This window comes from Scaptodrosophila lebanonensis, unplaced genomic scaffold, assembly GCF_003285725.1.
Source record: "Scaptodrosophila lebanonensis strain 11010-0011.00,11010-0021.00 unplaced genomic scaffold, SlebRS2 tig00000043-arrow-pilon, whole genome shotgun sequence".
Taxonomy (NCBI): Eukaryota; Metazoa; Arthropoda; class Insecta; order Diptera; family Drosophilidae; genus Scaptodrosophila; species Scaptodrosophila lebanonensis.
The window spans coordinates 2,529,594-2,543,468 of NW_022060545.1; the positions used below are offsets into that span (position 1 = coordinate 2,529,594).

The window sequence follows — 13,875 nt, forward strand, 5'->3', positions numbered from 1 at the left end:
ACATAAAACAATTGGTAAGTTTACTCTGACTTTACGTAAGACTCGAATTTAGCACAAGAGCTTCATTAGAGAATTTTCTGCAGCTACCAAATATTTATGTTATACGGTGGTCGTATGTGTCCCAACAGCTGCGAATTAAGTATTGAAAGAAGAATTCAAACAAACTTCTGCTAACGGGTTCATTGTAGATTGAAGATATTTGCCAAAAATGTAGTTCTTGCTTTGGATATATTTTTATATTTATTTATTATTTGCAAGCTTTCTACATATTTTAATTTTAATTAGAAATATTAAATCTGATTTAAGGAATCACACCGATGATAACGCATGTCCTTAGTATTCATCGTTTTCGAATGGATGGTGGGGGTGACCATAAACACTGTAAAAAAGTTCGGTTATATAAGTTTCAGAATAATGCTTAAATTTAAAAACATGGTAGTTTTAATTACTAAATAAATTACATTTATCGGTGGGTTAATGCAATATTAAAATAAAAATTTGAAAGCATTCACAAATACTAGGATTTCCAAAATTCAACAAGCGAAATGTCAAACAAGGTTTCTTTTGTTTACCACATGTGGTTTTCCGCATTTTGATTCTTGAGTTATTACACTTAATATACGTATTGCTTGGTCCCAACAACTGTTTTGAGTTTGTATTTATAAATAAGCTTTTTAACGATTTAGAACTCATCATGGAACGGATAATACTTATGACCGCCAGCCTCCCTATTTAAATAATGCAAAAATATACGTGACACAAATTATTCACATATACGAGTATATGTATGTATTTATGTATGTGTCCATTCAATGTAAAAGGTGTGTAAAAAAAGTTTTGCTCTTTTAGATTTTGAACAGCAGGTGCTCACGAGATTTGATCAATAAACATTAAAACGAATCATTTCATTTCTACTCTTAGCCGAGTAGATTAAAATGAAATCTTTAAGATTATTTTTAGTTTAGGCTTTCTCATGGTATATCGAAATATGTTCAGCCTACCTCTAAAATTATGCAAAAATATTTTAATATGTATAATTTTCAATTTGTCGTAAAATTGTGTTCTAGTACTCCAGCCTCAAATTGTAAATAGTCATTTATAAAAAAATGTATATGTGACCCGTTTTCTCAAATGATTAATAAAACGAAATGAGTGTATGTACGTTTGTATGTGTGTACATTTAATACATACTTGAGTAGAGGCACCAGACGTCCATTGCGCTCAAAACTCTCAATAGCTTTAACTTCATCGGGTGTCAACTCAAAATCAAAAACTTTGAAGTTCGATTCTATGCGTTCCTTAGTCACAGACTTTGGTATAACAATATTGTTGCGTTGAATTTGATAACGGATAAGGATTTGTCCCGGTGTTTTCTTCTTCTTATCTGCTATCTCTTTTATCTGAAAATATTTGGGTTTAGACTCACAGGATAGAGCACACTAAAAAGGATATTGATACCTTGGCTTCCTCAAGAATAACGGGGTCATCTTTTTTAGCCCATGGACGATTGGGAGAACCCAATGGGCTGTAGGCCGTAATGGCAATATCCTTCGATTTACAAAAATCAGCAAGCTTCTTTTGTGTCAAATATGGATGGCATTCAATTTGGTTAGTAGCTGGGGGAATCTTGGCTACCTCCAAAATACGTTCCACCTGCTTTTTGTTGAAGTTGGAAATACCAATAGACTTAACAAGTCCAGCCTCCACTAATTTTTCCATTTCGCGCCAAGTCTCAACGTAATCTACTGGGGAAAATAGTGTCTTGCCATCTTTATCGGCGGGAAACAAGTCACACCCCTCTTTGTAAGCCATAGGCCAGTGAATCAAGTATAGATCGAGATACTTCAGCTTCAGGGCATCTAGCGTATTTTCACAAGCAGTCTTTACCAAGTCCGGACGGTGGAAAGTATTCCACAACTTGCTTGTAATAAAAAGATCCTCGCTGCGAAAAATATCTATTTCTGTGAAATATGAAAATAAGTTGCTTGAATCGCTATTTACCGCTTGACAATTCCTTCCTTGATTTTGGCCTCGATGCCCTGACCGACCTCATCCTCATTTTGATAGACATGTGCACAGTCAATGTGGCGATATCCAGCATCAATGGCGATTTTCACAGCTTCGACGACTTGACCTTTAGGGCTCTAGAAAAAACAAAAAAATTCAGTCATCTTTGGTGTGATGAGGCCACGATTTTCGAAAATTGCCGATAATTGATTCGCGTATCTGTGCAAAGTATTTAGAGAATATATATACACTTATAAAAAGCAGCCACGCCCATATTTGTGCGTAGCGTTAGAACCCATTACACGAAAAATAAAATATAAAAATAAGATTTTACATTAGAATAAAGTATTCGGTTGCGAATTTCAAAGATTGTTGCATTAATCTGCCTTGAAAATACAACCTACTTTCAATTTCAAAGAGTATTATAGTTTTTCTAAACTGAAATCCATTACACGTAATAAATCAACGAGTCTATATCGGACATTAAATAGTGATCGTGGGTCAAACTAAGGGCAAAAGGCTCTAATTTAACAATCTCAAATGATGACTTAACATTATTTTAAAATTGAGATTATAATATTAATTGCCTTTCTTGTGTATCAATGTGATCTACATTAAATTTATGAATATGCCTTTTTATACATACATACATAAGTAGTCACAAATAATTAGTAAACTATTTATATATTTACTTTACATACATACACATGTAAGCGAATTTTTCACATTTCTGTATAAGTCCCACTTGTATATAATACTTTTTAGAACTCAGATAAGATTTAACAATTTCACTTCGGTACATATCTTAGTACATACTTATACATATGTACGTACTCACATTGTTGATTGATACCATGAAGTGTTGAAAATTTTCCACTCCAATTTCACAACCATTAAAAGGGTCACCTTGAAACATATAGAAGATCCAGAGAATATACATTCGCATTCTCTGGTTCTAGTAAGGCAACATTCAAATAACCCACATACCCATGTAGTCATAATTACTTTAGACTTTTTTATTATATTCTTTTTAAACAAATAAATCATTAAGAGTCCAGAAGAAGAATAGAACCTATTAAAACGTGGGCCTATTTATACATACAAATATAAATATGTATGTATACATATAAACATACATAGGTAGGTGTAAATATGAGCATGTTTAGAAACTTATGTATGTGAATATATCAATTATTTTCTGTATTGTAAATATGTACATATGAACGAGTATGTTTTGCGATTAGGCTCCGTTCAGCGAAAACACAAAGCCGGTAAATTTGACGCGCCGGCTAAATACCAGCGGTCTGTGTTCTAAACAAGTTGTTGCTGTTCGGGTGGCATAGAAGTCGTGGGCAGCGGAAATTTTATTGGAATGTGTGTAGTATGTATGTACATACATATGTATTTGTAGGTGCGGATGTGAAATCACAACTCTGTCTATTGTGAAATTGCGTTCTGCAATTGCATATTTTCTTTCTATGATGTAAATGCATGTGTAAGTACTTACACCCCAGGTTCCAAGACCAATAATGGGCATTTCATGGCCGCTGTTAAGCTTCACAGATGGGACATTTGGGGCCATTTTTCTCAATTTCTGTTCTTGATTACTTCACAAGAATTACAAATATTAAACAATAATTTATTAGTTTTTGCAAGAACACTGCGCGATAGAACACTATTACAAAAACTGAGCGATTTCCCACAGCTGTTACTTGCTTTTATACGTATGTCATTAAAAAAGCTTCGCGAAGCGCTGCTGTAGAGCTTTTATATGAACTGTGCCGAATAAACAGCTGTGCGATCAATGGGCGGTTGGTTTTGAAAATTACCTTGCATATTGAGGTTTGAAAATAAAACCCTTTTCAATACGTTGTAGTTGTAGACACTCGATAAGAGAAATTCGTATGCTCTTTAATGCACGGTAAACACATAACTGTATCTTAACGGCACGAGTATAAGGGAATTGTTTCATAACGTAAATGTCTATTTGACTAAAACTTTTGCCTAAAATATAGCTTTCAACTGACTACTTACTATTACAAATTAAGATTTTTCAAAGTATGTACATACGTCAATAATCGACGGGTTTTACTTACCAACCAAGTGCCCAGGCCAATCAAAGGCATTTCTTTACCATCTGCCAGAATAGCTTTTGGGGGAGAAGCAAGCTCTTTTTGGCACCTACAATTATGTAGTGGTGTACATTTTGAGCTCTGTTTTGGTTCCTAATTACTTACCACATATAACGTTCCGTTTTGCAGCACGTACGTATTGCCATTTTAAGAGTGGAGCGGATAACTCCACGAACAGAAGGTGATTGAATTAAAGGATTCATTGTGATCAGTCTGTAGCTCAATATAATATGAAATCATTTCTCAACTGTTTTTGGATGAAGTCGTAAAACTCTAATGTTGCTTTGTTTTTGAAAAGAATTTTACAGTTTTAGGCCCATACAGTTTTTATATGAAGAAAAGCATTATGAAAATATAGAAAAATATAAAAAAGAACATTTTTGTTTCTTAATACCCTTGTTCTTCTTAAACAAAGAAAGCTTTTGAAAAGTTTAGCTTAGATAACTGAATTAACACTAAAATTGATTATTTTAGTTAATGGATGTACAAAACCAAGTCCCCTTTGGTGCTGAAAAGCAACATTACTATCAGCAATCTGTTGTTATTCTGGTACCAATTTACAATAAGTTCGTATTATATCAATGCTAATACTCATCCATCGTTGTTTGGTAATTACATTTATTACCAAAATAAAAATGTATTATTAAACACATTTCACAGAGCGATTTGAATTCTTGCCGTAAAGCCTTCTTTTATGTTTCTATAGTATGTATACATTTTCCGAGCTAATTAATCAATTGAGAATAGTAAACAGAGTATTTGTTACCTAAACTATTAACATTTATTGTAAAATACATGCACCTATTGATATTACCAAGTGTCCAAAAACAAAAATATGTACAACTTTATGCATTTCTAAAATGTTCAAAATAGGTGAGCTTATTTCTATGAGTGTGGAGATGTGCTTTCAAATGGATGGTATGGATGTCCATATGCCCTGCAATAAAAATAGATTAATTTACTCGAGCTACCAGTTTTAGATGTACTTACGCTTTCATAGTCATGAAACGACCATTGCAGTCCAAATCATCAATGGCTTTTAAGTCATCAATTGCTAGCCCAAAGTCCCAAATGTTAAAATTTTCGTACATGTGCTGCTTGGTTATGGAGCGGGGAATCACAATTATGCCCGACTGTGTCTGATAGCGCAATAAAATCTGAGCTGGTTCGCGCTCATACTTGGCGGCGATTTCTTGAATTACAGGGTGCTCCAAAAGCGGGTAGGCACCGGGCTTCTCGTAGGGAGTGTGAGCAGACCCTAGGGAGCTGTAGGCCGTCACAGCAATTGCATTGTCATAGCAGAGTGTGATAAGGGATTTTTGGCGCAGATAGGGATGACATTCGATCTGAAGAACGACCGGCTTAAGTTTGGCTTCACTTAAAAGGCGATTAATTTGATGTTCGTTAAAGTTTGAAACGCCGATTGCATGGCAAAGACCGCTGTCCACAAGATTCTCCATAGCACGCCATGTGTCGAGAAAGTCAATAGAATCAAACACAGCCTTTCCGGTATCCGGACAGGTTGGATACAGATTATCTCCAGATTTATATGCCATCGGCCAATGCATAAGATACAGATCAAGATAATCAACACCAAGATTGCGCATGCTAGTCTCACAAGCAGGGCGCACCATTTCAGGTTTGTGGTAAGTGTTCCATAGTTTGCTCGTTATAAACAGTTTGTCACTAGTACAGGAAAGTTATCAGCCAAAACTAAATGGGCAGATGATGTACTTACCGTGTTACTGCACCCTCTTTAATTTTCTCAGCAATCGCAGAGCCAACTTGCGCCTCATTTCCATAGATATGGGCGCAATCAAAATGGCGATATCCTATATCAATGGCATCCTTGACAGCCTGAGTTATAGCTTGTGGCGGGCTCTGCAAAAAAAAAGGAATGCACTTCCGTTTAGCTGTGCCTAGAACGCCTAAAAAGCTTTCAAAGCTCAAAAGGCAACGCTTTCTTAGCGACAATATTATGCCAGCATTGCCGACATTGACCACGAAAACTATTTCTATACCCCTACATACACGTACATGCATCTATACTTGTTCAAATTTGTAGTTTCAGTGAACCAAAAATTCTGTTTATCATATTGGACTCTAATTAGGAGTTTTAATAACTCACCCGCCATGTACCCAATCCAACCATGGGCATATTTTTGCCATTGCTCAACAAAAAATTTGGTGTCGACATATCTGTGTGAGTCTCCTACAAACTTTTAAAAGAATTCCTTTGCGAGCTTTAGCTTGCCCAACAAAAATTGGCAATAATACTGAAAGAATATAGTAGAGCTTCAGTTTTTTTTTTTAATTTCAGTTTACTATATACCAAAAAAAAAAAAAAATTAATTTAACAAGTTTAAAAATTTTGTTATGAAATGAATTTTGTAGTGACAGCTTTTGTTATTTTTATTTAGTTATATTTAGAAAATTTGATGCCTTGAACCAACATTTGCTAGGCCGGAATAGTTTTAGCTACAACACTGCTCCTCTGCTATTGCGTTACATATTTGACAAATCTTCCATAGCTTTTACGATCGAAATCATAAACTAAACTACAAGCTACCATCCGTCCGTTGGTTATACCGACACAAATATATACAAACGAATTGAATGAACTGAATTCATCGATGACTGCTATTATCGATATCGATATAAATTCCATGTAGGAATAAATTATCAATTATCCCGGACTTTAAAGCAATTCTATTTATCATCAGTGAATTGCAACTAAAACTATTATCTGCAATATTAACACTCCGAATATAGCTGGATTTGTAAATTTCGGAACAACGTTGTCGTACCGTTGTACAAAGTAACCTGAAAATGTTTGGCACAGTAAACAATTACCTTTCCAGCATATCGCGTGCAGCTGAAGCGTGTGATGGAGACACATTGGGCAAGTTTCTTTCCCTCCGCGATGTGCACGTTCAGAATCACAATTTGTATATTGCACAGCCCGAGAAACTGCGGAATTCGCTAAAGCCGCCTCTGGATGAAATTGTTACCGCACATCTCAAAGTGCTATACTACCTGGCACAGAAGCCGCCGAATTATATGGAAGCCTACAACCAGCAGGCAACTAGCTGCTCGTCTGTAGTCAAACTGCTGCAGCAGTTGAAGGACGAGAACTGGCCACTACCGCTCATGTACCGGGTGTGCCTAGATCTACGCTACTTGGCGCAAGCGTGCGAGAAGCACTGTCGCGGTTTTACGCCGGGCAACATTCTGGAGAAGGCCGCGGACTGCATGATGGGGTGTTTTCGAGTGTGTGCTGCAGATGGCCGTGCAGCGGAACAGGACACGAAACGCTTGGGTATGATGAACTTGGTTAATCAGCTATTTAAAGTGTACTTTCGCATAAACAAGCTACACCTTTGCAAGCCGCTCATTCGTGCCATTGAGAATAGTTCGTTTAAGGAAAGCTTTCCGCTACCCGAACAAATCACATATAAATACTTTGTGGGCAGACGCGCCATGTTCGACTCAAACTATAGCATGGCCGTAGAAGATCTCTCATACGCATTTGCTCATTGCCCTGAGCGTTTTACCAGTAACAAGCGACTGATTCTAATATACTTGGTACCGGTTAAGATGCTTCTTGGCTACCTGCCACGCAAATCACTACTGGAGCGTTACGATCTGCTGCTCTTCCATGATCTGGCACTTGCTCTAAAGGCTGGCAATGTAAACAAGTTCGATGAAATTGTGCACCACCACGAAATCGTGCTCATACGCAGCGGCATATATTTGCTGGTAGAGAAGCTAAAATTCATCGTCTACCGCAATCTATTTAAGAAAGTGTTTGCTATCAGACAAACGCATCAGCTGGATATGGGCGATTTCATGTCGGCGTTGCAGTTTGTGGGTGTAACGGACGCTTCTTTGGATGAGACGCATTGCATTATTGCCAACTTAATTTATGAGGGAAAAATCAAGGGGTACATATCTCATGCACACAACAAATTGGTTGTGTCCAAGCAAAATCCATTTCCTCCACTAATAGCGACATAATGTTTTACAACTTCATGAGTTGTAATGTAATGTTTTAAACACAAATACATCTAAGAACAATTGCTACAACATTTTTCAATATCTATTTATTTTTTTTTTTTAAATTTATGCACTACGCAGTCAAATGAATCTGAAAAACAAGATAAAAAACAGTGGCAACATCAGGCATTGTTAAACCCCAGGATATGGCAACATCACAAGCTAGAGGAAACATTTGTTTTTATATTTTTGTAGTGGTTCTGACAGAAAGAAACCTTTTATTTAAATGTCTTTCATTATTAGCAGCTGAAATCAGTTGAAATTTGGTTCAACATATGTGAACAACTTTTCCGAGAATAATTTTCGATTAAACGGTTGCTCACATCAGTCACTCGTTTAGGTGAACAAAATTTAAAAAAAAAATCGAATAATGGATACTAATTCCTCCCGGATTTCATCGAACTTCGTTGAACTACAAAGTGACCGAGCTCCGCAACATTTGGAAACCAATGGATCCAGTAGGTTCCCTCGACGCCGGAGCCGTGTTGTTGAGCCGCTTTTGGGGCAGCCTGGCGGACGAGATGACCCCAACAGAAAAGGATTAAATGGTTCGTGCACGAAATGGTACATACGCTATCTAAAGCAAGGGTTCGCACCAGCCATAGCCCGAATGAAAGCGCTGGAGCATCGTCAAGGTGCCAACGATATTAATAAGGGAACTTTAGGGACTGCTCGAAAGCGATCGAAAAGTCCGTTGGAGATCTCTCCTAAAAAGGCACGTTCTTGCGAACCCAAGAGATCGGTCGAAAATAGGGTACCGAATCCAGAAAAAAATGTAAAAGTAGTAGTTATCCCAGTTGGGTACCCAAAAGAAGTTCTCGCACCCGAAGATCTCCCGAATTTGGAAGAGGCCATTTTGATGCAGATCGCTAAAGGTTCGGACGTCGCATTGCGCCTTGACGGCATTAAATTTCAGTCAGGATACTTGGTTGTAGATTGTCATGGAGAGATGCCAGCTAATTGGCTGATGAGAGAGATTCCGAAGCTATCTACTTGGAAAGGAAAACCTATAGAAGGGCAACTTGGCGATGAGTTTCCCTCAATGCACAACATTTCCTTGTACTTGCCAAATAGTGCTAATAAGTCTGAGGAATTTCTCCTCAGCTTGATTCGCAACCAAAATATGTTGTGCACAGACACTTGGAAGGTATTGTCACAAAGAAATGAAGGAAACGACTGTCACTTAACCATTTGCGTCAATAACCGGACTATGAAGCAGATAGCCGCCAAAGAAAACAAGCTGTGGTTTCGCTTCGGCGCCATTCCAGTAATTGAGGAGGAAGTTCAAGACGACCCAATCCTACCTGAAACTGAAACTGATGCGCCCATTCAAAATAATGAATTTGATAAGGACGAAGAACCCAGCGTCATTTTGATAAACAGTAACACTGTCATTGATTTATCAGATTAATCACCAACATTGTATGTCATAATTCACGTATTTCATTAATGGCCTTTACTAACATATCTACATATCTTTAGATATTCAAACGCATACTGTAAACAGTATATTCAAGAGCTCCTGGATTTTTAGAGGACAGCGAGCTAAGGCACTTTCTCCTTCCCATGTTTCGATGGTGTGATACGTGGCCTTATACATACCCTACAACACATCTTTTGTGGAACTTTAACCACCGATTGTACGATATTGTAATATAAATTACTACTGAAGTCGTACAACTTTGAGTTAAGCTCCTTTATAGAAAAATATATATTTATGTCCTTCGGAAAATCTTTATGACATTAGTTCAATAATGTGATTCAACAAGTACAAAACAAGATTGGAATCTTAGAGTTGTAAGCAATTCACCTTGTACACCAGCATTTTTTTACACTTTACTCAAAATATGGAAGGGTATTATGGAATCGTTTAGTAAAACCTGTAAAAATTCAAATTTATTTCAGAAAAATTACGTTCTTGTTAAAGTTCTTTTCACATTTTGTCGGTATTATATGTATATCTACATAAAAATATACGGACTCGAACCAAGTCTACTAAAACCAGAACGAAATACATAGGTTAAGGAGGAATCGTTGTCCCATATCTCTATATTTGCCGACTGGACGCACAATCTTTTCGGACGATGTACAAAATAATAAATTCACATGAACATAGTTATGTAGCCTGTGGATTACAAAAACAACTTTCCTTATTTATTCATTTATTAAGATATGACGGCAAAATTCCAAATACACAATCTGGGGTATAATATTTATATACCCTTATCTGTCCTCGGCTTAAACGCGAAAAATTTAAAACTGTCGGAAGAGTACCGATTGAAACAGACAGCGGAGAATTGCGATTTGGAAGCGTCTCTTCATGCTAATCATAAAAGTACTTATAACATGCGGTCTATCTTCTTTGTTTTTGATAGGTACTACAAACATACACATAAAAATGAATATAAATACATAAAAATTTTCATAGTGTCAGCGTCATCGCTTTTCAAAATATGAAAATTAATTGGCACGCTCCCATCCCCACTGCGATGAAAGATTTTCGATGAGCCGTGGTCTGCCACTTATCTATCGGTGACCAGTCATGCCAACCTTTTTTTTGTGCAACGTACATATGTAAAGCTAGTACAAAAAAATCAAAGACGTTTGCTATCTGGACGTTGGCTTGTTGTTCGAGTAAGCTTTTCTTTACTTATTAATGGCTTAAATTGTAATTAAAATATGTTGAAACACAAATGTTGAAAAAAAAATAGTGGAGAGAAAACATTAAAAATTGCAGACTGCCACCAATCTCAGGCCGGCGACGTTAAATTTGCAGAGTCGTGTTGTTGTTTTTGCAAAATCAATACATATTACTAATGCTGTTTAGCGTTTAAAGTGACATAACAACAACTGATACGCATTTGCGCAGCTTGCATTAAGGGACTAAGTGCAGCAGAAGCGCTACACAAGAATAATCAGCATTAATTTACAGATCACATCTTTGCTCAGCACGCGGTAGCATCTATTTGTACCTGTACCTGAAAGCACACTCGCTGCTTTACTTACGCCAACAAGAACAAGACATACGTCAAGCCAGGAAGAGATTCCATCTGCCTTCAATAATAACGTTAGTGCATGATATACCTCTGCATAGAAAAAGATTTGGATAAGTAGGAAGTCCGAAGAGGCTATCGGCGTTCCACACCATGTCGGCACCGGTTATTATCGAGGCTACGGCCAAGCACACCGCTACTGTAAGTAAAACAATGCAACTGAAAAACTTTACAATTGTTCTTTTGGTACTTATGTATGTACATATATTGAATTTACTTTGCAGTTGATATTCATGCACGGCCTGGGTGACACAGGGTAAAATACATATTTAATATGTAGTTGGTTATCTATTTAGCACTGCGTTTTTTATTTTTTTGTAGGCACGGCTGGAGCAGTGCATTGGCTGCCATACGTCCCCCTTTCATGAAAATCATCTGTCCCACAGCACCTACACAGCCTGTTTCCTTAAACGCGGGTTTTCGTATGCCCTCTTGGTTTGACTTGAAGACGCTGGACATTTCGGGTCCCGAGGATGAACCAGGAATACGAGCGGCGCGCGACAACATACACGGCATGATACAAAAAGAAGTGGGCGCTGGCATACCGGCTAATCGAATTGTGCTTGGTGGCTTTTCGCAAGGCGGTGCTCTGGCGCTGTATTCTGCCCTTACCTTTGATCAACCGTTGGCTGGCGTGGTAGCGCTCTCGTGCTGGTTACCATTGCACAAGCAATTCCCGGGTGCCAAGATCAATAGCGATGATGTGCCCATTTTCCAAGCTCACGGCGATTATGACCCTGTGGTGCCATACAAGTTCGGTCAGCTGAGCGCAAGTCTACTAAAATCGTTCATGAAGAATGTCACATTCAAGACCTATAATGGACTATCGCACTCGTCATCTGATGATGAAATGGACGATGTTAAGGTGAGTGCGCTGCAGCGCTATTCTTTTTGAATATAATTGACAATTTCAACTCTAAAGAACTTTCTCACATTGTGTTTGCTCTTTTCCATTTCAGGACATAATCAGTAAATGGGTAAATTAATTTGCATAACACTTTAATTAAAAGCTCGCGTGCGCACCCCGTACATTCCTTTCGAACTTATCTGTAAGATGGTCGAAAAATCGAATTAAGGTGCAACATGCGAGACAATACACGCAAATCAAGAAACTAATGACGATTAATTCAAGCATTGAAACGCAGTAAGGCACATAGAAAACTTTTGAAATCGTACAATAATAATGCAGTAAACAACGTAACCTATTTAAAAACTCAAAAACCATATTCAAACTCAAAAGCAATAAATTTTATGAGATTCTGTGAAATTATTTGTGTTAAATCAAGCTCTTTCTGCAAAATTCCCTTTGGTATTTGTCAGCAGTTACTTTATATTTTATTTAAAATTTGAATTTTATTGAATCACAATAATTACATAAATACTTACCAATAAAGTTGTATGTACGTATAATCCACCAAAAAAGCACTTCTAATCGGTTTGCATTGGTCCGCTGCAGTACAATTCAAGGTGGGGAAAAAGGATATTTTTGTAATATGTACATACATACATATATGTGTGTATATATTGTGTGAAAATTAATTGAATCACGTTTGGTTAAAAGATGTGCAATGGAGATGCCCTTAACATTATGAAGGGATGCTTTTTTAAATTGATAACCTCTAAAAGGGTGACTTTAAATAGTGTTTTAGTTCATGTTTATTATTCACTACATTACTCTTTTGCAATTATTATTTTTAATATCAATTTTTTCTACTCTATTTTATACAGCAACAGTCTAATCATCTGTAGAACCGCTGCTAAATCTGAAATTAATATTATTTTGCACAAATATTTTTATGTTGACAAATAAATCGATCATTATTTTTCTTCTCTCCTAAGCCGTTTATCAGTAATCTTTGCAAAAATAAATTTCCTGCACTGCAATCGTTATTCACTTACATAAATACATATGTAAATGCACTCAACAATTGCACCGCATTTAATAACTTCTTTTCTTGAGTAATCGTACCTACATACAAATGTATGTTTATATGCATACATACATCTTATAATTCTCGTCTTTACTAGATCTCTACATCACTCACCGCCTCTCATCTATACTTATATTTACAGACGCATTGGGAGAGTCAGAACATGGCTAGAAAGGCGCAATGCTGTCAGATATCATAGTAGCTATGAAGTGTAGTACCAGTTCCTTCCACAAATCAAACTCCTCATCCTAGTCAAGAAACAAAAACGCCAGAAAGCGAAAATCCAAAATCGCAAAGAAGTTGGCACTCAAGAGATTTGTATTGTAGAGACTACTTTGTACATATGTATGTAGATTTAGGATTACTATTTAGTTACTTATGTCCTCACGTGGTGAAGTGACATGCTAATGAAGCACCATCGTTGAACTAAATTTTAAATAAAGTACTGCGACGGAATTAATACGGTCTCAATGCTGAAGTTGACGTGACGATTCCTGCTTATCTTAACAAAAGGATGTTGGAAGACCAGTAGCTTGATTACAGTTTGTCCGAAGGTTAACGAGTTGTGCGTATCAGTCACAGATATACATTTACATTTGGGTTTATATTTGGCTTATCAATTGTTAGCACAATTTTTGCTGCGTGAAAAGTGAGTTCGTATGATAGTGCTGGTAAGTAATTAATGGTATGATTCGC

General features: G+C 36.9%; 5 protein-coding genes across 11 annotated transcripts; 3 read left to right on the forward strand and 2 right to left on the reverse strand.

The window, feature by feature from the left end:
• Nucleotides 1-214: 214 nt before the first annotated feature.
• On the reverse strand, nt 215-4,300 carry LOC115623208 (aldo-keto reductase family 1 member B1). Of its 4 annotated transcripts, XM_030517433.1 has the most exons (7): nt 4,245-4,300; nt 4,104-4,188; nt 2,002-2,144; nt 1,459-1,942; nt 1,192-1,400; nt 573-728; nt 215-379 (listed from the first exon to the last, which is right to left on the reverse strand). In XM_030517433.1, the coding sequence occupies exons 1-6, from the start codon at nt 4,283-4,285 to the stop codon at nt 683-685; spliced, it is 1,008 nt and encodes a 335-aa protein (XP_030373293.1). In that variant the 5' UTR covers nt 4,286-4,300; the 3' UTR covers nt 215-379; nt 573-682. The 4 variants fall into 4 exon arrangements, with proteins under 4 accessions (XP_030373293.1, XP_030373292.1, XP_030373295.1 ...); XM_030517432.1 differs by lacking the exon at nt 573-728; XM_030517435.1 differs by lacking the exons at nt 4,104-4,188; nt 4,245-4,300 and adding an exon at nt 3,515-3,673.
• Nucleotides 4,301-4,897: 597 nt separating this feature from the next.
• On the reverse strand, nt 4,898-6,481 carry LOC115623210 (aldo-keto reductase family 1 member B1). The gene is made up of 4 exons (XM_030517439.1): nt 6,268-6,481; nt 5,878-6,020; nt 5,130-5,825; nt 4,898-5,076 (listed from the first exon to the last, which is right to left on the reverse strand). The coding sequence occupies exons 1-4, from the start codon at nt 6,334-6,336 to the stop codon at nt 5,025-5,027; spliced, it is 960 nt and encodes a 319-aa protein (XP_030373299.1). The 5' UTR covers nt 6,337-6,481; the 3' UTR covers nt 4,898-5,024.
• A 376-nt stretch (nt 6,482-6,857) lies between these two features.
• Nucleotides 6,858-8,225, forward strand: LOC115623207 (PCI domain-containing protein 2 homolog). Its single transcript, XM_030517431.1, has one exon. It carries the CDS (start codon nt 6,969-6,971, stop codon nt 8,154-8,156), a length of 1,188 nt encoding a protein of 395 aa, XP_030373291.1. The 5' UTR covers nt 6,858-6,968; the 3' UTR covers nt 8,157-8,225.
• A 242-nt stretch (nt 8,226-8,467) lies between these two features.
• LOC115623209 lies at nt 8,468-10,009 on the forward strand. Of its 2 annotated transcripts, XM_030517438.1 has the most exons (3): nt 8,468-9,070; nt 9,131-9,617; nt 9,678-10,009. In XM_030517438.1, the coding sequence occupies exons 1-2, from the start codon at nt 8,566-8,568 to the stop codon at nt 9,604-9,606; spliced, it is 981 nt and encodes a 326-aa protein (XP_030373298.1). In that variant the 5' UTR covers nt 8,468-8,565; the 3' UTR covers nt 9,607-9,617; nt 9,678-10,009. The 2 variants fall into 2 exon arrangements, with proteins under 2 accessions (XP_030373298.1, XP_030373297.1); XM_030517437.1 differs by having other exon boundaries at nt 8,469-9,617.
• A 713-nt stretch (nt 10,010-10,722) lies between these two features.
• Nucleotides 10,723-13,691, forward strand: LOC115623211 (acyl-protein thioesterase 1). Of its 3 annotated transcripts, none has more exons than XM_030517441.1 (6): nt 10,723-10,829; nt 11,128-11,389; nt 11,473-11,504; nt 11,570-12,113; nt 12,171-12,225; nt 13,322-13,691. In XM_030517441.1, exons 2-5 carry the CDS (start codon nt 11,342-11,344, stop codon nt 12,219-12,221), a joined length of 675 nt encoding a protein of 224 aa, XP_030373301.1. In that variant the 5' UTR covers nt 10,723-10,829; nt 11,128-11,341; the 3' UTR covers nt 12,222-12,225; nt 13,322-13,691. The 3 variants fall into 3 exon arrangements, with proteins under 3 accessions (XP_030373301.1, XP_030373300.1, XP_030373302.1); XM_030517440.1 differs by having other exon boundaries at nt 12,208-12,225; XM_030517442.1 differs by lacking the exon at nt 13,322-13,691 and adding an exon at nt 12,977-13,086 and having other exon boundaries at nt 12,208-12,225.
• The last annotated feature ends 184 nt before the right edge of the window (nt 13,692-13,875 follow it).

Coding starts and splice junctions, on each gene's coding strand:
- LOC115623208 (XM_030517432.1), bottom strand. CDS start 4,285: ATGGCAATACGTACGTGCTGCAAAACGGAACGTTATATGTG. Junction 4,189..4,244: donor AAAACGGAACGTTATATGTG/GTAAGTAATTAG, acceptor ACATAATTGTAG/GTGCCAAAAAGAGCTTGCTT. Junction 1,943..2,001: donor AAGGAAGGAATTGTCAAGCG/GTAAATAGCGAT, acceptor TATTTTTCGCAG/CGAGGATCTTTTTATTACAA.
- LOC115623210 (XM_030517439.1), bottom strand. CDS start 6,336: ATGTCGACACCAAATTTTTTGTTGAGCAATGGCAAAAATATGCCCATG. Junction 6,021..6,267: donor TTGGATTGGGTACATGGCGG/GTGAGTTATTAA, acceptor TTTTTTTTGCAG/AGCCCGCCACAAGCTATAAC. Junction 5,826..5,877: donor AAAGAGGGTGCAGTAACACG/GTAAGTACATCA, acceptor TTCCTGTACTAG/TGACAAACTGTTTATAACGA.
- LOC115623207 (XM_030517431.1), top strand. CDS start 6,969: ATGTTTGGCACAGTAAACAATTACCTTTCCAGCATATCGCGTGCAGCT.
- LOC115623209 (XM_030517437.1), top strand. CDS start 8,566: ATGGATACTAATTCCTCCCGGATTTCATCGAACTTCGTTGAACTACAA.
- LOC115623211 (XM_030517440.1), top strand. CDS start 11,342: ATGTCGGCACCGGTTATTATCGAGGCTACGGCCAAGCACACCGCTACT. Junction 11,390..11,472: donor CGGCCAAGCACACCGCTACT/GTAAGTAAAACA, acceptor TTTACTTTGCAG/TTGATATTCATGCACGGCCT. Junction 11,505..11,569: donor CACGGCCTGGGTGACACAGG/GTAAAATACATA, acceptor ATTTTTTTGTAG/GCACGGCTGGAGCAGTGCAT.